Raw genomic sequence first — 26,981 nt, forward strand, 5'->3', positions numbered from 1 at the left:
GGTCGGCGCGGAAGTGCGCCCGCCACCGCGACCAGTCCGGGCCCGCGGCCGGGCCGCCCGCGCCCAGGCCCCGGCAGGCCCCCGACGCGGGTGGGGGCGGCGGGCGCGCCCCGGACGGAGCGGGCCGGCCTCTGGGGGAGCCGCGGGCGCCGGCGGCCGGCACTTCCTCTTCCTCCCTGCGCGCTGCGCGGCGGCGCGGCGGCCAGGCCCAGGCCCGGCTCGGGCGCCCGACCGCGGCCTGCCGGCGAGCGCGAACAAACGCCGCGCCCCGAGCCGCGGCCGCCGCGCCGCCCCCGCCGCGCCCGCCGGCCGCGGGGCCTCCGGGCGGCTGGGCCCGGCGCGGGCAGCGAGAGGCGGGCCGGCGTGCGGGCGGCGGAAGGAGGCGGAGGGGGAGGAAGAGGAGGAGGAGGCGGCGGCCGGGAGCTGGGGGAGAGGGGCGGGGGGTGGGCCGGGGGAGGGGAGGAGCGGGATTTGCGGAGCGCGGCGCCGCAGCCGGGAGCCGGCGGGCCCGAGAGTGACCGAGTCACGGCGGGCGCCGGCGGAGCCGCGGCGTCGGACCCGCCTCCTGGAGGAGCTCAGCCCCGGCCAGGCCCGGCCCCATTCCCGCCCCGCGCCGCCTCCCCGCCGCCGCCGCCGCCGCCGCCGCCGCCGCGGGAGCGCTCCCTGCCCACCCCGCCCCGCGGCCGAGCCCGGGAGTCGAGTGGGAGTCGGCCGGCCGGCGCGGGCAGCGCCGGGACCCCGCGGGGGACACTGCAGCCGGAGCCCGGGAGGGGCCGCGCCGCCACCGTCTGAACTAGGATGTCCCGACATGAAGGTGAGAGGAGCCCCCGCCCCCACCCCCGGGCCTCGGCCTACCCCGCCCGGGCCGAGCGCCGCGGAGGGCGGCCGGGAGGCGGCGGGGACTTCGGCCGAGCCCGAGCTGGGCCCGAGGCTCTGGGCCCGAGAGCGAGCGGGCGAGGGCTGGGAGCCGGGCCGGCGCCGCCGCCGCCGCACGGCCGCGGGCCTGAGCCGGGCCTGGTGCCGGAGGCGGGGCGGCCGGGCCGGCCGGAGGGTTTGCACTGTCATGGGGAGGGGGAGGGGGAGGGGAGGCGGCGGGGCCCGTTACCGGCGGGAGCCGAGCCCTCGGGACTGATACCGGACGCCGCGGCCCGGCCGGCCGGCCCCGGAACCGCGGGCCCCGCCGCGGCCTAGTGCTCCCGCCGCCCCGGAAGGGCCCGGCGAGACGCGCCGAGCGGCGCCGCGGGCGGCGGCGGGACACCCAGGACCCGGAGCCGGACCCGGCGGCGCGTCCGGTCGCCGGGAGACGGCGGCGAACGCCCCTACCTGCGGGAGACCGCGGTGCGGGCGGGAAGGCGCTGCGGCCGGGGGGCTGGAAGCCACGGCCGCCCGGAGCCCGCCCCGGCCTCGCGGCTAGGCCTCGGCGCGTCCCTGGGCTCGGGTAACCAAGTTCCCGGGGCGGATCCGGCCCGGCCGCGACGAGCAAACTCCCCGCTCGGTCACCCGGTCGGAGCGGGACTCGCTCCCAGCGATCTGCGGGGCCCTCGCCGGGCGTGCACACCTACCTAAGCCAGGTTTTGGTAAATGCCTGTAGTGAAGTGTGGTCATGGGCAGGCGTTGTTTGGGACTTTGTTTTGCGATTTCAAAAACGTGATTGGGGTACAGTTGCAAATAAGCTGTAGCGCAGATCAGTCCCAGGGCACAAAGAGGACAATTTTAGGGCCTGTGTATAGGCGTTGAGCTGGCAAAAAATAATAATAAGTTAACTCCAATTTACTGCCATATGGTTTAGAAAAGGGGGAGGGGGGTTTGTGTTTTCTTTGTTTCACTACCTCAGGACTGTAAATAAAAAGTGTTAAGAGACTTGGCGAAAAGTTTGTCCTGGGGAGGTTAATGCAAGATTGTACAGGCGACTTGAAAGTATTGTGTACTCCTGAATTTTAAAATTCTGTATAGGTGATGTAGGAGCAGAGAAAGTTTAGTGAGTTTGATTAGTGTGTGCTTCACACCGTTGGAACAGCATTCTTGGGGAAATACAGGCCTGAGAATTTCGAGGTTGAAAAATCAGATTGATTAAAATTATACTTAGAGCAGGATTCAGAATTTGCATTACTAATTGCAACGTGAGTTTGACTCAAAGAACATTTTGTGTTCAAGGATTTTGCATTTCAGAAGTCACAAAACTAGTAGGAAATACACTACATCTTCACTTACTGTACAAGTGTTGGACATTTTGAAATAACAAGGTACTTAGAAATATATGGAAGTGTTGCTGTTTTCCCATTTTTAAAGCTTAATGGCCTATATTCCCTCTCTCAGCAATTTAAAAGTTGTAATTAAAGTTATAGTCAAATTTTGATATAGGATATTGAAGTTTATTTTAGACTGTAGTTGTGTGTACATTAACCACCTTCGGCAAAGTGAAAGTGAGCAAAGGTTGTGGGTTCCTAAGAACTGGGAAAGTTAAAATTATAGACTAATAGCGGTGGGTGGTGTTTGAGGCCCCTTCCCCTTGCTTCAAGAAACATCCTGATACAAACTGAATCTTCTAATTTATTGACTATGAGGAGATTCCTTTACTTTGCTCTTTCAGAGCAACTAAAATCACACAATATTAAACATTCTTAAATGTAGCACAAATTCTGTAATTTAACCCCATTTCCTCTGTTTGGACCCGTGGAAAAGGCATGTCGTTGTGAAGCTTAAGTATTAGTTACTTGAACATTACTGAATCTCATCACATGGATAGCACACCTTTCCTGGTAACTTACAAAGTGCCAGATGTTTCTGAAAAAGGAACATTCCTGTATTACATCAGTTGACAACTTATGGTACAATATTTGACAAGTGATCATATATTAAGGGTCTAGTTTATGGCCTGAGGCAGGAATGGTAGCCTTCATTAAGAATCACGTTTAGTTCATTAGCTGTGTTTTATGGAATATTATTTAAAGCTGTCATTTTCATTAGTAGTAACTTAACCTATCAACAAATGTACAGTTTGATACCCTCATTATTATAGCTTTTCTCATCTTTCTCTTTTTGGGCTAACTAATCCCATTTTTTAAAGCATTTCTTGGTGATACAATTTTTGAGCTTTTAAAATCATCTATCTACTTTGAAATTCTTTGTAGGTCTTGTTACCTTTCAGTTGTGTGACCCAGTAGTCTGGTGAAAGATCTGAACTATGCTTCCTTTTTAGCCCCTTCCATATGTATATACTATGTTCTTTGTCTTTGTCCCCACCCTAATGAGTTGCTCTATATTGTATGTAATGGACAGTACAACCCCCAAATGGACACCTGTTAAGGGTAGAGCCTCCCTTGTGAAACAGTGTACTATTGAGAAAAGAGGTGCAAACAGGAGTATGTAGAAATGCTTAAAGGGGTCAGCATACTTGTTCTGAAAAGTGCCAGGTAGTATATCTTGTAGGCTTGGCAAACTATAAGGTCTCTCTCTCACATTGTAGTGCATAGGCCGCTAAATGAATGAGCACGCTGTGCACCAATTAAAACTGTATATGGACACTGGCATTTGAATTTCATGTCATTTTTGTGTGTCATGAAATATGATTCTTTATTTTACCATTTAAAAATGTAAAAACCAGTCTTAGCTTGCAGGCCATATTAACACAGTAAGTGGCCAAGTTTGGCCCACTTTGTCCCCTCCACCTATAATTTGCCTTTTTCTGCTCGAGACAAGACCTATGGAAAGTTGATGGACCTGGAATTGTTGGAAGTACCAAAAAGACCCTCTGCTTGGTATTCCATTTTTTCTTTGGGTAATGGAGAATGAATCCATGGACTGAACCAGCCCATGGTCTCTAGCAACATCATAGATTGGGATAGTAGCAGTAGTTTTCTCTTGAGTGGCAAATAGGCTCACTGCCTTTCTCGAGAGACCCTGCCTGCGTGGAGATGGCAGTACTCAACAGTAAGCCAGTCTCTGGGTTGCCCATTTCAACTTACACAGCATTTCAGCTCTCCTTCAGTTCACTTTGTAGTGTTTGGGGTTTTTTTCCACGTTAACAAACATTTTACAGTATTAGTGCCCAGTCATTTTATGTTCGCCATACTGTCACCGTCTAGTTCCATGTCCTACACAGTGAATCCAATCACTTTTTATTTTGTTTTAAAATGTTTCACTATATGCTTTATTTTAAATGTGTTTAAAATATAAATGTTACTCAGCGCTTAAGATCCACTTAATAGCTTTGCAAATTGAAAAAACACACCAAATTACTCAGTGCTTACTAGCTAAAGTGAAATTTTAGATGTTCTTACATGAATTGGAGCCTAATCGATCACCTGGAGTTAGGAATACATATATTGACTTAAATCATTCAACTTTTTTTCAGTCCCTGCTATCCATAAAGCACTCTGCTAGGTACCAAGGAATGTGAGGATGAATGAATAAGACACAACTCCTTGTTTTAAGTGTGGTAGGGATGATGCATGTGTATACAGCTTCTGCAGCAGTGTGAGCTATGTCATAGAAGAGAGAAACATTGATGACAAGGTAACAACTTCTTTCTTCCTGATTTTGCCTACTTTCAGGGAGGAAATCTTCTGTGATTTCTAATTTTTTAAAAATTCCTTTCTTAGCTCTTGTGGGCTACTCCTGATTTTTGGATAAAATTGTTTGAGATTTCAAATGGTGTCCCTTTCTTTACCTAGTTTATATTTCACCTAGCTTTTTGAAGATTTTCATATGTAAAAATAATACTGAAGAAATGGCCAGGTGATCACATTCATATGCTGTTCTCAGAGGCATCTGGTGCTGTTTGTTTTCAGGATAAAATAAGTACAAGAGTAGGTAGGTTATTAATGTAGTTTTTGAAAGTTGTGCCGTTCTTTGGTTAGTAGATTTAAAATTTCTATTCTTTAAAAATGTCTGACACTAAAAACACACATATAAATAATCATAGTGAATTGCAATAATTTGTTTTCAGGATTTGAGGCTAAACCGGGATTTGTAATTAGCATGTCATTTTAATGTGGTGACTTTTGCCTTCCTGTAGCAAAGTAAATTGGCTCTCACTGAAAAGCTCTTTACGGGTGTTGGATAATTTGTTTTACTTTAACTATGATCTGTTACAAGATTACAACTTTCTTAAAGCTTTTTCATTTTCAATAAATCATGAACTACATTTACCTTGGCTTTTAATATAGGGCAAAAATGTAAAAATTTTAATTTCTGAGATCTTTGTCTTTATTATTTTATATAAAGTTAGTTTTGGAGGCTCATTTCCCCCATATTTTAAATTCATGTTTAAGTTAAAATGTTATATAATTTTCTTATTTTAAGTTGGAAGTTTAATTTAGGAAAAATTAATTTTAGTTTTAGAATTCTAAGATGTATTAGCAACAATCTTGTTTCAAGATTGAAAAGTTTTTCACAGTAGAAACTTATGAAACGCCTGATGGAAATGATCACACAAATCCCTTCATATTAGTCTTGCAACAGTTTAAAAAGAAATCTATGCGCTTATGAGTCATAACTTCATTTTCAAACATCAGCTTTATAACATCTCCCATATACATTTGCTGACATTTCCCCTCCCCCCATTGGAGGTTTCAGAAGTTGATTTTAGTAGAGGTTAAGATATCATTGAAATACCCTAGAAATAGTTTTTATTATATTATAAATACTGCCATGGGGCTGCTTTCACAAATATGGACTCAGAGGAAACATTTCTTATACTTCATGAAAGTAGAAAGTAGAGTGCTATTGATAATTAAAATCTTTGTTTATAAAAGATTACTTTTGTATTTCAGTGTTGTGCTAAGAGCTGTTTTCATGTTTTTAAAATAATATGGTATTTTCAGTTGCTGAAATAATTAAAATCAAGGAGTCCTTAAGATTTATACGGATGAGTACATTTCTTTAATGTGGTCATTTTTGTGTATTAGCCTTGTCCTGATTCACGTTGGAGATATGTAATAAGGCAGACATCTTCCTAAGGGAACATAACATGGTACCTATATTCCATGGAAAGGAAGTTAGTGGCCAAGAAAAGAGACGTTCTTGGGATGGTAAGGACAAAAGGTCAGGAGGGTGCCGGCAGAAGAAAGTTAGGCATGGTAAATACAAAACTGTGATCTATAACCATAGAGTCAGAAAATCAACTCTCATACCTGATTGAATATACTGAGACCTGGGTACCAAAACATGGAAACTTGTAAAACTAGCCAGAGATGAATTGTCTTGCTAGCCACCTTCCACTGGGCGATCTCTGCTACCTCTCTTGCTGTCCTCCTGCAGTATTTGTTAATCCTGTTTTATTTGTCTTTCTGAATAGTAGTAGCAGAGTATAGATCCATCCAGTTCACGTATGTAATCAGTTGGTCTCATCTCTTTCATGGCCACAGTGCCAACAAGTAGTGCAGCAGACCTTGCCAGTGGCTACAGAGGGTAGCAGGGAGAAAGTATGGATAGATCCTTCAAAGCCATCACTGCTAGAAAAAAACAACTGAAATCACAAGAGTGGGTCAGTAAAATCATTTTCAGCTAGGAGTGGCATACAGAATAAGCCAGTGAAGCCTCTTGATATCATGACTGAATTAGGTTTGCTCATTATTTCCTGCTGAATTAATGAGTTCCCTCTTCCCTTGCTAGTACTCTGCCATGAACTTCAGCTTTTTCTGTAGTGAGAGGATTTTCATTAGGAGTCACTTTAGAGTGCTAACTGGATGAGTTAACTACTAGAACAGTCACAGGTATATCCAAGTGTAATTTTGGTTTTGACTTTTGTTTCTTTTTGGCTACTGTTTCCTTTAAGACTGTCACCCTCCTTCCCATCTAGCAAAAGTTAAGGGTCCAGTAGCACGCCTGGCTTATTCTCTAGTCATTTTTTATGCCATAATTGTTTATCTGCCTCCTGATACCAGAGGGGAGGGGTAGGTGTAGTATTACACTTACCTTTGTACCTTACCACCTAGCATAGTATCTAGCCACTGGGAGTACAGTGAACATTTGTGGGTGATTGTTAGAGATGTTAATACTAATCTAAAAAAACAGTGGAACTGGAAAATGCTCTCCTCTCTTTATCTGGGTTAGCTGGTTAAGAGGGAGGGAGATTGTAGGAAAGAGGACTTGGTACTTTCATGACAGTAAGAGGGGATGAATAAACCACATAGAGGGAAAATAACTTAGGGGAGCTGACTCATGTCGGGAATGGCCTGTGACTAGACTCAGGGTACTGTTTTGTTCTACTTCTGGCTTTGGTTTCAGGTTAACTAGCCATGGGTTCTGCATATTTATTGCACTGTGTGTGTGTTTTCTGGTTCTTTCAATCATTCATTCAGCAAATATTTATGGACTGTGTACTGAAGTTGTTGACCTTTGCTGCAGGATGATAATATTTAGTGGATTTGAAACATGAATTTGGGGATTAAATACTTCTCTGTTGCATAGGCTGTAGCTCTTTTCCAGTGTGCTGGAATTAGTCCTTGAAGTTTATGTTTTATGAAGGAGTAATTAAATCCTGTAAGTATTTGCACCACAACCTCCTTTTTTTTTTTTTAGCTTGTTTACATTTCATAATTCAAATGCTGCCCAGCAGCACATTTCTTTTTTTCTTTAACAATATTGTCTTTTAAACTATGAAGTCTCTACACACATCTGTATGTTAAAGTATATTCAGATAGATTATTCCACATAGCTTTGTGTCCTTTTGATGCTTAGAAAAAGTGCTCATGGGATTAAACATTCAGTTTTTGCATTCATTGTAGTTTTTTGCAATAGGTTTTTTTTTTTTTTTTTTTTGAAGTCCTAGTGGTTATATAAGAATTATTGGAGTGAGTAGCTGGACCCTAATTACTCTGCTATCCTTCCTCAACCGGTATTCTCCTTTGGTATCCTCTTTGTAGAGGTTTGGCAGTGCAAGCAAATGAGAAGCTTTCTAAATTAGGAGTTAAGGTCGTTGAAGTAAAGAGGGCAGGGATTATATAAAAGAGTTGTTACAGATGTGTCCCTTTTCTGTAAGAATGAGATATATGCTGGGAACTGGGACTGATGGTGTGTTAGGAACCAGGGAGTTTTTATAATCAGAGATTTTTCATTCAGCCTGTTAACTGCTATGGGTTCTGACATGGCTATGAACTGACATGGCTAATTGCAATTTGAAATTAATGGAAACACTACAGTATGTTTGTGTAGCTATAGGTATAGATACACATAGTGGTCTCTTAAAGTGGTGCTAAGCTTCCCTTTCCCAGGGAAGACAGTGATTAGAATCTCAAGTGAAACAATGGATGAGCACCTGACCTGTGGTGTTCATGTGTTAGGCTAGTACCAAGGATCTTCATTTTATATGACATATTATATATCTTCATGTTCATTCATTGCTCCATATCATTTTCTATAGGCTTTTTAGCAGCCACCCAAAGGAAGAAGAGATAGCAAATTTTGTAAAATTGGGAGTAGACCATTATTGTTCAGTGGAAATCTAATGCAAGCTACGTGTAATATAAAATTCTCTGGTAGTCACAGTAACAAAACTAAGCTGTTGAAAGTAATTTATATGATTTAATACTTTGACACAATATATCCAAAATAGCATTTCAATATGTAATCAACATAAAAAATTGTCAGTATTTTTACATTCTTTTTTTTTCTTTACAAAATGTTTAAAAATCTTGTGATGATGTGGACTTAGCATATTTTAATTCAGATTCTAAATTTTCATGAAAAGTGCTTAATCTTAGCTAAGAAACATTTTAAACTTTAGTTGAGTATCATCCTTTGATCATATGCTATCTTTTTGTAGGTTCAGTTTGATATAATACAATCATCTTCTTAGTGGTTCATTCATTAACTTTTTGGATTTCTGCTTCTCGGATTTATGTCCTTTTCCACTTTAAAAATTTTTAAATCTATTTTACAACATATATACCCTCAATAGAAACTCACTTTATAAATAGCTATAAGTATTTACAAATTCTAATCCCTTTGTGGACTTTTCAGACTGGTGGAGCAAATAATGATGTCAGGGTGATTGTAAATGTGAGTTTGGGACAGTTATTTAAAAATCCCCTGCACTGACAAAGTAGAACTTGTAGAAATTGTTACGAGGCCACTGCAAATTCTATTATGATAGATTCAGAAGGTAGTAGTGGCTTCTTCCTGATGGTGACAGACTTCATCATTTGAAGTTTACCTTGATGTAAGTGTATTTCATTTTAATGAAATTGGATCTCTAGTATCCATCATAAAAAGATTCTTTGCTTCTAACAGTAGAAATGCAGGTAGTTATGATTCTTCTTTAAAGTTTTTTTAAAGATTGATTTATTTATGCATCCAAGAACTGGGGTATAGGCCAGAGGTGCAGGGGATAAGAAAATTCACCAGAGACAGAGTGGGGAGCAGAACAGGCAAATCTACTGAAATACACTGCTGAGGGGAGCAGCAGGCCCTGCCCTGCCCTGTGGGTTAACTCCCTGAATGGGGATGGAACTCATGAACCCATGCCATGGTGACTGGTGATAGCTTGATAGTGCTAAGACTTAACCCCTGAGCCACCAGGGAGGCCGCTTTAAAGTCATTAAGGAAATTGATTATGGAGCTAATTCTTAGTCCATTATCATTGTTAGCCAACCACTGGTGATTTCTCTTTTTCACCTATTTTGTTTATTGTTTTAGCTAGTTAAAACCAGATTTGCAAGTAAAAAGAGAGTGTTTTGGAAGAAGTTTGGAAAAATTTCAGTGTTTTTCTGCCTTCATTTTACTAAAGCTACAGTTCCATCAAACAGTCCATTTTCTGGTTCCATTCTTTTCAGTCCCCCTCCAGTGAGATCACTGGAACATCAGGAATTTGTGACTTTTTCTTTTTAATAGTATGGAAATGCTGAGTATATTTTTGGGGTACTTAGATCCAGTGTTCTCAAAGTATGGTTCCAGGGCCAGCAGCAGCAGCATCACCTGAGAGAAATGAAGATTTTTGGACTCTACTTTGGACCCTACCTCAGAACTTTTTTTTTTTAAGATTTATTTATTTATGCATACAAGAGCTGGGGTACAGGCCAGAGATGCAGGGGGTGAGAGGATTTGCGAGAGGCAGAATGGGGAGCAGAACAGGCAAATTGTATTGAAATACACTGCTGAGGGGAGCAGCGGGCAAGACAAGAGAGGTCTGCTGTGCCATGTGTGTCTTCTCCCTGGTCAGGGATCAGACTCCTGCTCCAGTGGCTGCAGATTGCATCATAGTGCTACATCTTAACCCCTTGCGCCACCAGCGAGCCCCCCTACCTCAGAACTTCTGTAAGTAGACCTAGCAATCTGTTTTCACATGCTTCTGCCTGGACCCCATTATGATCAATGGTATTTATGTGTAAGATGGTTGTTATTGGTGATAGGGACACATATGATTGTGGGACCATCTTTCATGGCATGATAACCAAATGGGAATAAAGCTGCTGACATTGGCCTCATTCTTCTTAAACATCATATATTACTGTCACTTGAGGAGGTGGAAGAGGCATGTCACTTCGCACTCAGGTTTAGTACTATTTACTTAGTGCATATTTATTGAATATATATATTTGGATCCAGGTAGTGTTCTGGCTACAGGGATACCATGGTGAGCACAACAGAAAATTCCTATTCCTGTGACACTCACATTCTATAATATTAGAAGGAATGTACCCAGGGTATATAGCTCATGGACCAAATCCAGCCCAATACCTCCTTTTGTAGATAATAGTATTGTTGGAGCACAGCAAGGTCTGCTCATTTACATACTGACTGAGCCAATTTTGTGCTATAATGTGACAGAAAACTGCAAATATTTCTATCTGGCTCTTTACAGAGAAAGTTTGTGGCTCTAAGAAATAGACCATAATCAGATATACTTGTAATAGAGTGTTAGATGGTGATAAGTATTATGAAAAACCATACAGCAGGTTAAAGGAATAGAAAGCTGGGACTTCTTCAGATATGGTGAGCAGGGAGGGCCTTTCTGAAAATGGAACATTTAAAGGGAAAAAAAATCCTGAATTGATGAAGGGTGTTTAAAGAGGAAGGATATGGCTGACAGTATAGTAAATGCAGAAGCCCTGAAATGTGGGATATTCTAGGAACAGCAGCAAGACTATGGCTAGGGGCAGACTTTGATTAAAGAGAAAAGGGATTGGAAATGAAGATGGCTAGCTGGGGCCAGATCCTGCATAGTCTTGTATTGTAGGCTGCAGTGAGGACTCTTTAAACACTTTGAGAAATTTATTTTATTTATTTTTTTAACAATTTCTTTTTATTTATGCATATAAGAACTGGGGTGCAGGCCAGAGTGCAGGGGATGAGAGGATTCACCAGAGTGGAGAGCAGAACTGGTAGATCTTACTGAAATACACTGGTGAGGGGTGCAGTGGTTGCCACATAGGGCAGCTCCCTGGCTAGGGATCTAACTCATGCTGCAGTGACTGCTTTTAGCTTTATAGTGCTAAGACTTAACCCCTTGCACCACCAGGGAGGTCCCAAGAAGTTCATTTTAGAAGCCCTTCTCTGTAGAGATATCTTAACCCTGCACTCATCACTCTTTCAAACTTAGTATTTCTCAGACCCATGTATCTATGTTTTCTATTCAACTGATGTTTTCTGAAGGGCGTGGTGTTTGTTGGAGGGCAGTTATCTCCCTGGTTTAAATATCAAACCCTTGAGCCTATAAATTAGGTAATCTACATGAGCAACTTACAAATACACATTATAAGAAATACATCCTTTTTTTTTAAGATTTGTTTATTTATGCATACAAGAGCTGGGGTACAGGCCAGAGATGCAGGTGGGTGAGAGGATTCACCAGAAACAGAGTAGGGAGCAGAAAAGGCAGATCTACTGTAATACACCTGCTGAGGGGAGCAGCAGTTGAGACATCAGAGGTCTGCTACGCCATGTGGGTCACCTTCCTGGCTGGGGATAGAACTCATGCTGCATTGCCTGTGGATAGCTTCATAGTGCTGCGTTTTAACCCCTTGCGGCACCAGGGAGGCCCCAAGAAATTCATCTTACATTACAACAGTTACATATATATGTTTGTGAGCTGTACTAAGAGTACAGCAGAGCTGTACTGTGCTCATAGTACATAAAGCAAAATGTCGGTACTTGTGACCGCAGCACTATGAAGCTATCCACAGGCAATGCAGCATGAGTTCTATCCCCAGCCAGGAAGGTGACCCACATGGCGTAGCAGACCTCTGATGTCTCAACCGCTGCTCCCCTCAGCAGGTGTATTACAGTAGATCTGCCTTTTCTGCTCCCTACTCTGTTTCTGGTGAATCCTCTCACCCACCTGCATCTCTGGCCTGTACCCCAGCTCTTGTATGCATAAATAAACAAATCTTAAACCTAGATTGCGTTCACAGTCTACTTGTCACTTGTGACTTGCTGTTTCAAAAATATTGGCCTACACTGTCTATTCCAAAACTTGAGTCCTTACTAACACGATACTGAAATAGGTATTACAAAGTAAATAGGACACTCCAGTAATTTTTCCTCTTGGAGAGGGAGATATGGTAAGGTTTAAGTACATAAAATAAACTAGTTGTAATATGACCAGACAATAATTGTCAAATCAATTACTGCAAGTTCCATAGTGTTGGACCGTGAATCTGTATTATTTGGGTATCAGAGAAAGCATTTCCAAAAGGTCATTTAGACTCAAGACTTAAAGAAATACTGTATTTTTATAACAAGAGTTGGATTTGTGGTGTCTGTCAAATGTGAGAATGGTAAGAGGTGAAATACAAAGCTAAGAAAATATAAGACATGCTGTTGAGAGGGGAATGGGATAAGAGAGAAGACCAAAGTTCAGAAGATGCAGAAGACTCCTGTATATAAGTGGTTGGAATGAGATGTGAGACTCATTGACTAAATTACCCAAGGTTCCATGGGGGAAGCTGAGCAGCGACCAGTTTGTTCTGACTTCCAGTTCAGTGCTAGAAGACTTTCTTTTCTGGAATACTTGTTCAGCCGCTTTCCAAGGGTGGCTGTGCATGTTTTCTAGACTGGATAATGCAATGTTTAAATGTAATGTGACTGTGTATCATGGCAGATAAGATTAGAAAGGGAGATTGGAACCAGGTAGATAAGGAAGGATTTTGATTGCCACTCTAAAAGTAATCTTTTTCTTTTTCTAAGCAGATTGTGGGATGTAGGGTAGAGGTAGTGCATTAAAAGTTTTAATCAGGGCCTTCCCGGTGGCACAGGTGGTTGAGCACCACACTGTGAAGCTGTCCGCAGCCTCTGCAGCGACGGTTCAATCCTGGCTTCAATCCCGGCTGGCTGGAGAGAATCCCACATGGCGAAGCAGAACTCTCCTGTCTCGCCCGCTGCTCCCCTCAGCAGTGTATTTTGTCAGTCTGCATGTTCTGTTCCCCGCTCTGTCTCTGGCAAATCCTCTCACCCTCCCGCGCATCTAGCCTGTACCTTGGATCTTGTATAAAAATAAATAAATCTTTTTTAAAAAAGTTTTAATCAGAGAAGGGGCATGATGAAAATACGGTATGTTTTAGGAAGATGAGTGTAGTAGTGGGCATGGGATAGACTGGTGCCTGTGGCAGGGAGGTTGAGTTAAACACCATTTGCTAGAATGAGCTTGAAGTAAAAAAAGAACCTGAATTAGTCAATGACAGTAGGAACAAAAAAGGAAACAAAATGCTTTGAGATTCAGTCTCATAGTGAGAAAATATGGAATAAAGTATAATTTCAGGGTGTTGGAAGAATAGCAGTTTCTTCTAGGAAAGATAGAAGGAAATAAACAGGGAAAAGGTGATTTTTAGCTTTTGACATTTTGAATATAAGGTGATAGTAGGCTACTAGATAGAAATCAGGAATTGAGAAATAACTACACTGGGGCCCAGGAGAGAGAAATTTTGGCCAGAAGGAAGTGTTTTATAACCCCCAACATTGAAGGGGGTTGGCTAGATTTCTAAGGAAAAAAGCATCTAGAGAAGGGTGGAGTGCCTGTTTAGGAGTAAGAAACAGGGTAGGATAGAATGATATAGACCTAAGAGGGAGAACCATGATTGTGATACAATTTACGTTACAAAGACCCTTTCCTGACCACCCATTTTCCATAGTAGCATTTGTCACACAGGTATTAAATTTCTCCTTAAGAAGTGGGTTTCTTTAAATAGGGGAAAGAGGTAAAGTAAATGAAGAGGTGGGAGAGGGAGTAACTAATATTAAACATGCATTTGCTTTGTTAATAATATTTATTGAGTGCTTATTATGTATCAGATATTGTTAGCATTTCATGTGTACGAACTCATTTAGCTCTCACAATAGTGGTATGAGGTACATATTATCCCAGTTTTATTGATGAGGAAATTGAGACGTACCTTGCTCCCAAGGTCATGCAGGCAATGATAGAGCTGGAACTCAAACACAGGCCTGGATTTTCAACATCAGGCTATACTTTGTATCATGTGCTTTATAAATTGGTTCCTACAGCAGGGAACTAGGTTAAAAGATTTAGTAAATTTTCAATGCAATCTAGCAAGATTAACAAATTAGCAAGATTTTCAAATTAGGAAATTGAGTTTCAGAGGGGTGAGATTTTTGTCTTAGGTCACTCAGGGTAAATGGTGATGCCATGATTTGAACCAGGCTCTGTCAGAAATCAAAACCTGTGTTCATTTAAATATCATTCAGAGGTTAGCAAACATTTTCTGTACATGGATAGATAGCAAATATGACAGTGGGCCATATGGTCTTGATTACATCTATTTCCCCTCTGCTGCTGTGGTATGAAAGCACCTGTAAGACTGAACATAAACAGGTGAGCATGACTATAATAATAAATCTGTTTATGGACTCCGAAATTTGAATTTTTTTTTTAAAGATTTATTTATTTTTGGGCCTCCCCAGTGGCACAGCGGTTGAGCGCTGGGTTGCGAAGCTGCCCGCAGCCTCTGCAGCACCAGTTCGATCCCCGGCTGCTCCCCGACCACCGGAGGCGGGTCCCACATGGTGCACAGACCTCTCCTGCTGCCCGCTGCTCCCCTCAGCAGTGTACTTCAGTCTTTCTGCCTGCTCTGCTCCCTGCTCTGGCTCTGGTGGATTCTCTCACCCTCCCGCGCGTCTGACTGTACCCAATGCTTGTATAAATAATAAAGAAAGAAAGAAAGAAATAAACAAATCTTTTTAAAAAAAGATTTATTTATTTTTATACAAGAACTGGGGTATAGGCCAGATGCGCAGGAGGGTGAGAGGATTCACCAGAGACAGAGCAGGGAACAGAACAGGCAGACTGATGAAATATACTGCTGAGGGGAGCAGTGGGCGAGACAGGAGAGGTCTGCTGCGCCATGTAGGACCCTCGCCGGCTGGCCAGGATCAAACCGTCGCTGCAGAGACTGCGGACAGCTTCACAGTGTGGTGCTCAACCGCCTGCGCCACCGGGGAGGCCCTGAAATTTGAATTTTTTATAAATTTCAGGCAGTACCAATTCTTTCAAAGTTTTTTCCTTTTTTAAACATATAAAAAGATAAAATTTATTCTTAGTACACTATACAAAAACAGGTGGTGGGCCAGATTTGGCCTATGCACCGTGGTTTATGAACCCCATGGCATTAATAAATGCCTTTTTTATGTGGAGGTGTTGTATTGGGCACTGGAGATGAAAACCAGTCTACACCCTCTTAAGATGAAACAGGTGATTATAGTACAGTGTTATAAGAACGACACTAAATTTATATTTACAAGGTTTAGTGGAAGACTAGATATGAGAGACTTCTTAGTTTCATGGATGAATTCATGAAAATGTCCCCAAAGGAGCCATGCATTTGAGCTGGTAGTTGATAGATTGCCATGTGTATGGTGTGAAGGTAGAGTAGCCCATGAAGGCATAACTAGACAGGGTTTCCCATCATAAGAAATTTAGCATTACTAGAGCAGAAAGGGAGGGACTAATGCCAGGACACAAACCTTGTCAAGAGTGTAGGGCATTGGGGAGTCAGGAAATTTTAAGCCAAGTTATATGATATTATCTAGATTTGTGTTCCAGAAAGATGTGTTCTGAAGAATGGATTTGTAAAGAGGAGAAAGATTAGGTCGGTTACCACAAGATAAAATAATTGCTGTAGATATTTGGGGGCAAAGTAGGAAACATACTTGGTGATTAGTTGAGCATAGGACTTGTGAAAGAATGAAAAGTCTAGAAAAACTAAGATTTTTGACTAGGTGGGAAGTACCATTCATTAATATGCATATGTAGGACAGAGAAGCATGCCTTGAGTGTGAAGACAGGAAGCAGGAAAAAGTGAAGTGACTTCTGCTTTTAGTGTATTGACTTTAAAGAGACTGTAGGACAGCCACGTAGAGCTGTCCAGGGAGAGTTGAACATGTTTCTGTCATTCAGGATGAAGCGGTTTGGACTGAGAAATTCATAGTAGTAGAGTTGATTGCTCAGTGATGATGAGAACATATGGATTGAGAAGATGAGGAAGATTGATCATTAAACCCTTGTGGATTCTTATTTAAGGAGCCGAAGACTGACTGGGAGTAGACTGGAGAGTGGAAGGAGAACCAGGAGAGTATTGGTATTGAAATTTAGAAAGGTGTTTTCTGAAAGGAGAATATGGTCAGTGTAGCTGCAAAAAAGGTCAGTAGGATGAGGAATGAAGTGTTTATGTACTTGGACTGTTGAAAGGTATGGAACTTAAGGAGCAGTTTCAAAAGAATGGCCTGGAGCCCAGATTGCAGTGTGTTAAATCCGGAACGAACGTGAGAAATTGGAGATGTTACTAAAAGATTTGACTCTGAAGAGGAGAGCTGACAACAGCTAAAGGTATCCGTAGCACCTAGTGCAGGGGTTGGTGGTTACGAGACACTGGGAAAATTCATTCAACAAATACTGTGCTAGACACTGTTAGTGAAACTTGGAATAGAGTAATGAAAAATAAGAGGAAGTTCTTCTCATTGTAGGGCTTACATTGTAATGGAAGAAGGCACAGAAAAGAAACACACAATTTTGATTAGTAGTAGATACTCAAGAAAATAAAGCCGAGTGAGGGAATAGGATTGATATGAAGGAAGATAAATGAATGGAATGTGTAGCTGTTTTAGAATGAATTGTTAGGAATGCCTTTCAGAAGAGGTGACTCCTTTCAAGCCAAGACATCAAGTATAAAAGCCCTGGAACTAAAATAAAGTCATTGAGGAACAACAGGGTGGCCAGAGCTGACTAGGCAAAGAGAAAAAGTAGAACTGAGGTAGCATAGACTGAGACGGGATTATATGGTCATTATACATCATGGTGAGGCATTCTTTGAAAGTAGAGCTAACAGGGTTGGTATAGGGTAGTGTAGGTAAACAAGTGGATGAAAAGAGGGCCTTTTACTGGGATAGGAAAGGGAAGGTGTATTTTTAGGGTAGAGGTCAAGAGTTGTATCTCAGACATGAGGTTAGATATGGTTGAGTGGCGCTACTGTGTAGGCCATTTGGAAGAATAAATCTGGAGGGCCTCCCTGGTGGCACAGCAGTTGAGCGCTGGGTTGCGAAGCTGCGTGAGCCTCTGCAGCACCGGTTCATTCCCCGGCTGCTGGCGAGGGTCCCACAAAAAAAAAAAATAAATAAAATAAATAAATAAATAAATAATTATAGTACAGTGAGAGCTATACATTGTCTCTTGCTTTTCTGACATTCTGTGAATCTGTTTAGTTGAAGGCAAGGGGACTATGGAGAAGGGGTTTGAGCAAGTTTTGTGGAAAAAAAAAAAAAAGAACTTCCCTAGATAGTGTAGAAGCAGACATTTTAGGCCATTGGGGTAAGGAAAAATGAGTATGTAATAAGGTCAAGGGAGAATTTGTTAACAGTGAAAATGACAGTTTTGCTAAAGAAAAGGCCATGAAAGATAGTAGTAATTATCCATATAGGTTATACAGGACCATGCATACCAAACTTAGCTTTTTTTTTTTTTTGGTTGGGGTTCTAAATTGGTACATGACATGTCAACATAATAGCTTTCCTTCATTAGGTTGTATCAGACGAAGACAGTCATTGTACTCATGGACAGGTATATTGGATAGATGTATGGATGTACTAGATGATGATATAAGAGGAATTCATCACTTAATGAGTAGCTCAGAGTGCTGACCCATAGGTTAATGTCAACCTAGAGTAGAGAGAGGACGAAGGAGATAATTCTGTACCTCTGTTTTCTGTTTCAAGATATTCTTTAATTGAGATTAACAAATACTTAAATACTCCTCTGTTCCATTCAGTTTCAGCACATCAATATTTTGTCAGTTTCTATCAATTTCCTATCTCTTCCCTTTTGGAAATCAGAACAATTTTAAAGCAAATCTCAGACTCTCATACCATTTTACATACGATACTTAAGTATTTATCTTTAGGTGATAGGGACTATACACACTCACACCACAGTACCATTCACAGAATTAACAGTTCTTTAATATTATCTCATTTCCGGTTCACATTCAGGTTTCTCAATTGTCTCAAAATGTTTTCTCAAGTTAGTTTGTTAAAATCAGTATTCCAACAAGGTTTATGTATTAAATTTGTTTGGTGTCTTTTTAAAAATCTCTTAGTAAGAGCCTCTCCCTTTATTTGTTTTTTAAGATTCATTTATTTTTATATGGAAGAATTGGAGTGTAGGCCAGAGGTGCGGCATGTGAGAAGATTCACAATAGACAGTAAGGAGCAGAATAGGCAGACCTACTGAAATACACTGCTGAGGGTAGCAGTGAGTGAGACAAGGAGAGGTCTGCTGAGCCATATGGGTCAACTACCTGACTGGGGATTGAAGTTGGGCCGTGGGAGTGATAGCGCTGAGACTAACCTCCAAGCCACCAGAGAGGCCCGAGCTTCCCCCTTTAAAAATGTGGTTTATTTGTTGAAGAAATTGGATTGTTTCTTTGACAATATTTCTCACATTCTGGCTTGCTTTTTAAGGTATTGTTTTGACATATTTCATTCCTTGTATTTTTAAGTGGTACTCATTTCTAGCAGCTTGATTTTGGTGCTTTATTTGTTTTGGTAAGAATATTTTATATGTACTGAATTTTCATAATACTTCCCAATGAAAAGGCTCCAGATGTATTCTTTTTTTGTCAGTTGGTTCAAATGTTAGCCTGTCCCTCCATTGGTAGCCACTCATTTAAGCTGCCTGGCTCTATTGTTTCATAGTGATGAGGCTACAAGATGTTGACTTTTCAATTCTCATTTTTCCCTGTGTTTATTCACTAGAAATTTTTTTTTAAAAAAAAGATTTATTGGGCCTCCCCAGTGGCGCAGCGGTTGAGCGCTGGGTTGCGAAGCTGCCCGCGGCCTCTGCGGCACCGGTTCGATTCCCGGCTGCTCCCCGGCCACGGGAGGAGGGGCCCACATGGCGCGCAGACCTCTCCTGCCGCCCGCTGCTCCCCTCAGCAGTGCACTTCGCTCCTTCTGCCTGTTCTGCTCCCCGCTCTGGCTCTGGTAAATTCTCTCACCCTCCCGCGCTTCTGACTGTACCCAGTGCATGTATAAACAAACAAACAAATAAATAAATAAATAAAACATGCCTCTATTAAAAAAAATAAAAAAAAAGATTTATTTATTTATTGATTTATTTATTTATTTATACAAGCACTGGGGTACAGTCAGAAGCGCGGGAGGGTGAGACAATTCACCAGAGGCGGGAGCAGAATAGGCAGACTGACGAAACACACTGCTGAGGGGAGCAGCGGGCATGGCAGGAGAGCACTGCTTCGTCATGTGGGACCCTCGCTGGCGGCCAGAGATTGAACCAGTGCTGCAGAGGCTGCGGGCAGCTTTGCAGCCCAGCGCTCAACCACTGCGCCACCGGGAAGGTGCTCACTAGAAATTTTTTCAATAAAGATTTATTTATTTATTTATGCATACAAGAACTAGATACAGGCCAGAGGTGCGGGGGGGGGGGGATGAAAGGATTCACCAGAGATAGAGTAGGGAGCAGAACAGGCGGATTTATCCAGGTACACTGCTGAGGGGAGCAGCGAGAGAGACAGGAGAGGTCTGCTGCGCCATATGGGTTAGCTTCCTGGCTGAGGAGCGGGTGACTGCAGATAGCTTCTTAGTGCTGCAGCTTAACCCCTTGTGCCACCAGGGAGGCCCTATTCACCAGAAATTTTAATGAAGAACTCTTATTCACATACTTTAAAGAAACCACTATAATCCTTTAATATAACAAAACGAGGGGCCTCCCTAGTGGTGCAAGGGGTTATGTGTCAGCATTATAAAGCATTACGCAGCTACTGTTGCACAAGTTTGATCCCCGGCCAGGGAGGTGATCCACATGGCACAAGCAGACCTCTCCTGTCTCGCCCACTGCTCCTCTCTTTAAAAAAAAAAAAAAAGAAGTAATAGAAAATAAAATAGCATGTCTTTCAAGATGTACATGCTCGGGGGGCCTCCATGGTGGCATAGTAGTTAAGTCTCAGCACTGTTACCCCTCTGGCCTGAGTTTTGTCCCTGGCCAGGGAGTTAACCTACGTATTGCGCAGCAGACCTCTCCTGTCTCATCTGCTGCTCCCCTCAGCAGTGTATTTCAGTAGATCTGCCTGTTCTGCTCCCCACTCTGTCTCTGGTGAATCCTCTCACCCACTGCACCTCTGGCCTACACCCCAGTTCTTGTATGCATAAATAAATAAAAACAAATATTTTTTTAAAAAGAATAACCTTAAAAAATACATGCTCAGGCATAATTAAATTAGAGGAGATGAGATAGTTGTATTGATGCACAGAATCATTATGAATCTGATAGCTTCAAAAGTAGTTCCAAAACAGTGTGTCTGCAGCTCAGATACCTAAACAGTGTTGCCATCAGTGAGGTTTCTTTTTAAATAACTCATGGTATCAAGTTTTAGTTTACCGCCAAGCAGTTGTATTACTGATGATATAGGGTGTATGTTAAAATTCTGCCTTTTCTGTTCCCCACTCTGGCTCTGGTGAATTCCCTCACCCTCCCGCCCTCTGACTGTACCCAGTGCTTGTATAAATAAATAAATCTATCTTTTTTTAAAAAAAATTACACAAAAAGTCTTTAGTATCTGTATAAAGTTGAGTTAGTTTTTTAAGTTCAAATAGTTGGTACATTTGAAGTCATGAGAAGGACAAGTCAGTTACTCGAGTGGTATTACTCTTCACATTGTTCTTCACTTTGTGATATTGACCTTCACAATTCACAAGGTCTTGACTTCTTAAATGCCAAGATGATATCCAGTCATTTTAATAACCGAATTTTCAAAATGTCCTGTCAGAAGTAATAACACCCTCTTTAAGAACAACTAATCAGGGCCTCCCTGGTGGCCCAAGGAGTTAAGACGCAACCTATGAAGCTAGCCGCAGCCACTGCAGCATGAGTTCAGTCCCCGGCCAAGGAGCTACCCACATGGCGCAGTAGACTTCTCCTGACTCACCCACTGCTCCCCTCATTCTTGTATTTCAGTCAGTCTGCCTGTTTTGTTCCCAATTCTGTCTCTGGTGAATCTTCTCACCCCCCACACATTTGGCCTGTACCCCAGTTCTTGTATGCATAATAAAATAAAAAAATAATCAAGTGAGTATTGAAGATTTGTAATATAAATGTTTGAAAATGGGAGCTAAAAACCATTGCTTTTTGCTAATGTAACCTTATTCCCAGAAAAACCTAAGAAATTCTTTAAAAATTATTAGAGGGCGCCTCCCCTGGTGGCGCAGCGGTTGAGCACTGGGTTGCGAGGCTGCCCACAGCCTCTGCAGTACCAGTTCGTTCCCCGGCCGCCAGCGAGGGTCCCACAAAAAAAAAAAAAAAAAAAAATATTATTAGAGGAGCCTCCCTGGTGGCGCAAGGCTTAAGACGCATCTTATGAAGCTGTCCACAGCCACTGCAGCACGAGTTCGATTCCCAGCCAGCCAGGGAGCAACCCTCATGGCACAGCAGACTTCTCCTGACTCGCCCTGCTGCTCCCCTCAGCAGTGTATTTCAGTCAATCTGCCTGTTCTGTTCTCCACTCTGTCTCTGGAGAATCCTCTCACCCCTCCCACACCTCTGGCCTGTACCCCAGCTCTTGTATGCATAAATAAATCTTTTAAAAAATTAAAATTATTAGAGTTCATGAGATAATTTAGTGACTGGTGTATGCTTAGAAGTGAGACTTGCTGCATTATAAAGTATGTAACTTAATTTTCATTTGATTTTTTTTTTTTTTTGCTGCCCTTTTCTTTTTCCTTCTTCATAGAATTGTTTCTTACTCATTGTTTGAAGAATAGGAAAACTTTTTTATATTGTAGGATTTTGCTCTCAGCATTTTTCTATATAGTGTCTTGGCTCCCCCAAAAGATTTTCATTTTTTTAAATATTTATGCATGCATGCAAGAACTGGGGTACAGGCCAGAGGTGTGGTGGGTGAGAGGATTCACTAGAAACAAGAGTGGGGAACAGAACAGGCAGATCTACTGATCATTACACTGCTTTGGTGCAGCAGGCAAGACGGGAGAGGTCTGCTGTGCCATGTGGGTTAGCTGAGACTTTAACCCCTGCACCACCAGGGAGGCCCGATTTTCATTTTTTATTGTAGCCATATCTCTGCCTTTTCTTTATGCCTTCTAGATTTCATCATACCTAAAAATGGCCACTTCTGGCCCTTTTCCCTGCCTATGGCTTTGTATTTGCTTGCTTGAGGTAGAGAAGGCAAGTAAGAAATTGAGGGAGTGACATGCAAGCATAAACTCAGGAAGTGGGGAAGGTGAAAGCATCTGCTTTAGAGAGAGAGAAGAGGACATGGGCCATCACAGAGCAAAACTGGGAGCCCAGGAGGGAGGCAGGGTCTTTGTAAAGATAATGGGTAGTGTGGAGGCACCTAGCAGGAGAATTGGTCACCACTGCTCCGTTCATTTATGAAGGGAACACTTTAACAATGACCTGCAAACTTAATTGACCTTAACATATAGCAGTAAATTCAGAACTCAGAAAACACACATAATAGAAACAAGTTTCATGGAACAGTACCCTATTTGCAGTGTGTGCCGATAATTTTCAATTTTGTTCCATTTCAAGAAGTTTCTGATTAAGATTGGCCAAATTACTGATTCTCAACTGTATCAGATACATTGCCTCATTTAAATTTATAATATATATTTGCATTCTGTTGATTATCCTGAAATAAACAGATAAATTGAACAACTATCTGACATAATGAAGTAGTTGAGGGCCTGTACCTACTTACAGTAAATATGTTTGGATTTAAAAAAAAGAAATCAGAAGACAAACCCTCTAAAAAGTGTGGGAAAATGAAGAGCTGAGACATGTTGATACTAGAATGAAAACTGTTAGAATAATTGAAAACAGCATGATAAGAGGAAGAGGGAAGTAAAGGAAAGAAAATATAAATATTTTCCCCCCCAAAAGCATTGAGAGAAAACTTGATGTCAGGATAACAAGACTAAGAATTAGACTGTCAGCATGGAGAAATAAAAGTAGTATCACATATTCAGCAATGAGTGTGACCTTATTTATAAGTGTAATGTTAAAATAATTCCCTGTGAAATGAACTGCACAAAACAAGGAAGTGTTGAAGCCTGGCAGAGAACTAGTGCAATCCAACATTTAGCATCCTATATTCAGGTTCTGGTTAATTCAGGTCCCTAGAGAGCATGTCCTTTGATAGGCAGTGGGGAGGAAAGGATAGATTAGAAAAAGAAACAGCCACAAGCACGCTCTAGAAGTGGAGAAATTTTTATAGAGTAAAAAAGAATATTTGAGGGGCCTCCCTGGTGGCGCAGCGGTTGAGCGCTGGGTTGCAAAGCTGCCCGCAGCCTCTGCAGCGCCGGTTCGATCCCCGGATGCTCTGTGGCCACCAGAGGAGGGTCTCACATGGCGCGCAGACCTCTCCTGCCGCCCGCTGCTCCCCTCAGCAGTGTACTTCGGTCCTTCTGCCTGTTCTGCTCCCCGCTCTGGCTCTGGTGAATTCTCTCACCCACCCGCGCTTCTGACTGTACCCAGTGCTTGTATAAATAAATAAATAAACCTTAAAAATAAATAAAATTGGATTTTTATTTAAAAAAAGAATATTTGATAGTGGCATATCTGGAAAACAAATGTTAACTAAAGCTGCAAGAAATATTGTGTGTTTATGGGCAAAATGGACTGGTAGTAGTATGTTTACATAATTTTAAAAGGATTTTTGATTTGTTTTAATTTCCTACTTGAGTGGTGGGAGATTTGAATAATCTTATTGGGATGCTGGATAATTTTTTTTTCCATTTTAAAAGGATGGGTTTATGAGGAAAAGGAGAAAAGAAAAATAGGCACCTGCATAGACACAGGTGGGCAAAGAGCTACTGCTGCTGCTTTCAAAAGGAAAAAGGCTGTTAAAAAAGACCCCATGCGTAGACACAGGCAGACAATCTTGGGTCAAGAACTGCTGGATAATTCCTTATTGCACTTCCTGTGCATTTTGACATGTTTAGCTCCTTTCCACAAAAAACAGCAGTAGGGCCCTGAATCTTTGTGAGGGCCCAAAAAGCACTCCTTTCCTTCCCTCTTCCTTTCCTTTCCTCTCCCTTCTCCTGCCCTCCCCTCTCATTTGAGAGCTATGACCTATAGTTTGAAAAACACTTACAAAGGCTTTAGATCTGGGGGATAGCCTCCAAACTAGTAGAAGAATCATTTGCAACTTTATTACTAATATAAGATTGTTACCATACTAGTGTTGATGCATTCCTTTTAGTTAGCTTTATTCTTTAAGGTCTCTCTCAAGATTCCAAGATAGATATTAATGGCCCAACTAAGTTCACCTGATTTTCAGTTTTAATGGTGTTAGTGTCCCAGAAAATAGGCAGAATCCTTTCAAAAGCATCTCAGTTTGTCTAATTTCTGAAGACAACCCATACATTGATAGAGCACCCATTGCACTATTTAAGACGGTTGTTGAATCCGGTGCGCCTGCTTGTTTCTTTTCTTTTTCTTTTGTAAAGGAACCTTTTTATTTTGTTTTTGTTTTTGTTTTAATTAAAAAAAATTTTTAAGATTTATTTATTTATACAAGCACTGGGTACAGTCAGAAGCACGGGAGGGTGAGAGAATTCACCAGAGCGGGGAGCAGAGCAGGCAGAAGGACCAAGGTACACTGCTGAGGGGAGCAGCGGGCGGCAGGAGAGGTCTGCACACCATGTGGGACCCTCCTCCAGTGGCCGGGGAGCAGCCAGGGATCGAACCAGCGCTGCAGAGGCTCAACCGCTGTGCCACCGGGGAGGCCCGGAACCTGTTATTTTGTAGTGATTTTACATTCACAGAATAGTTGGAAAGTTAGCGTGGAGACTTATCCCTGTAGTCCTCACCCTCTTCTCTTTAATGTCAACATTAGTTTGGCACGTTTCTCAAAACTAAGAAACAAGCAATTGGTACATTATTACACACTATATTGCAGACTTACTCAAATTTTACCATTTTTCCCACTATTAATGCCTTTTATGTTGTCAGATCCAGTTAGGATATCACATTGGATTTAGTGTCTCTTGGGTTTTTACCTCAACAGCTACCCAGGAACAAGTTCACTCCTTTGTACTAGCTCTGCTTTTAAGCTATTATATCCCTCCAGCCCATTCTTAGCACTTGTGCTAGATAACCCGTTTTGTCTTTTAGTAATTGCTCTTGACTTAGTATAGGGTAAATGGTTTTCACTCTTTTCTGCTTTCCTGCCATTAAGATTGCCCTGCCTGATGGGGCACCTGCATTTGTTACACTGTTATAAGTTGGTTTGTTTACTTCTGTGGGTCTTGGCTGCAGTATTTAGATAGTTGCCAAAAGAAGGAGAGTTAGGAGAGAGCCAGGAGAGAGAAGGGGATAAAGAAAACCCAAGAGGCCCAGAGTGAAGACCTGTAGGGTGCTTGAAGGCCTCCTGACCTCCTGCCCCCCGCTGTGTACTTGGTTGCTGCACTATATATAAAAACTCAGTAAAAGCCTGAGAAAGCCACCGAGGGCTCCAGGACTCTGCTTTACCCGTCTGCTCTGCTCCGATCATAGATAAACCTGTTCTGTGCCCATCCTGGCACTACACTTAGTTTCTAGATTTCATTGCCATTTCATCAATATACTACATTTGCTTCTCATTTTAAAACAAGACACCTAAAACTGAATGCAGTTCTTCACATATGGTCTGACAGGAATAAAATGTTTTGGAAATATTGGTTATGTATCTTGTATGTTGATCAGACTAAGCTTCTGTTTATTTACTGGCTTTTTTAGCAACTGCATTCCATCCTGGACTCATTTTGAAGCTGAAGTTGTGCTTAGTGAATTCACTTGGAATTTTTTATCACATAAATTGCTGTTTAATCCAAAGTCAAGACTTCATCTGAGTCTTTTTTAAAATCCCTCTTGTTTTGGCACACCCATTTGGCTTTCTATGGATAATTATTTTATCCAATATTTTAACCATTTCTTTCTTTTTTTTTTTTTTTTTGTAAAGATTTATCCATTTACGCATATAAGAGCCAGGGTACAGGCCTAGAGGACTCACCTGAGACAGAGTGGGGAACAGGACAGGCAGATTGACTGAAGTACACTGTTGAGGGGAGTAGCGGGTGAGATAGGAGAGGTCTGCTGCGCCATGTGGGTAGCTCCCTGGCGGGGGATCGAACTCTTGATGCAGAGGCTGCGGACAGCTTCATATGTTGTGTCTTTAACCCCTTTCACCAGCAGGGAGGCCCTTTAACCATTTCTTTTTTTAAAAGATTTATTTATTTTTATATAAGAACCAGGGTACAGGTCAGATGCGCAGGAGGATGAGAGGATTCACCAGAGACAGAGCGGGGAACAGAACAGGCAGACCGAAGAAATACACTGCTGAGGGGAGCAGCGGGCAAGACAGGAGAGGTCTGCTGCGCCATGTGGGATTCTTACTGGCCACCAGCGCTGCAGAGGCTGCGGACAGCTTCACAGTGTGGCGCTCAATCACCTACACCACCAAGGCAGGCCCAACCATTTCTTTTTTTTGCCCAAGCTTAGAAATAGGGCTTTTTTTGGTCAT

At 42.4% G+C, this 26,981-nt stretch overlaps 1 protein-coding gene across 1 annotated transcript in view; it reads left to right on the forward strand.

Annotated features, from left to right (window-relative positions):
• The first annotated feature begins 726 nt into the window (after positions 1–726).
• The window catches only part of KCMF1 (potassium channel modulatory factor 1), a 64,558-nt gene continuing 38,303 nt past the window's right edge, over positions 727–26,981 (forward strand). Inside the window, exon 1 of the mRNA XM_054701798.1 lies at positions 727–814. Within this exon, the coding sequence (XP_054557773.1) occupies positions 799–814 (16 nt within the window). The 5' untranslated portion in view covers positions 727–798. The remainder of the gene's footprint in view (positions 815–26,981) is intronic.

The sequence above is a fragment of the Talpa occidentalis genome, unplaced genomic scaffold (assembly GCF_014898055.3).
Source record: "Talpa occidentalis isolate TD23 unplaced genomic scaffold, MPIMG_talOcc4v2.1 talOcc4.5, whole genome shotgun sequence".
Classification (NCBI taxonomy): Eukaryota; Metazoa; Chordata; class Mammalia; order Eulipotyphla; family Talpidae; genus Talpa; species Talpa occidentalis.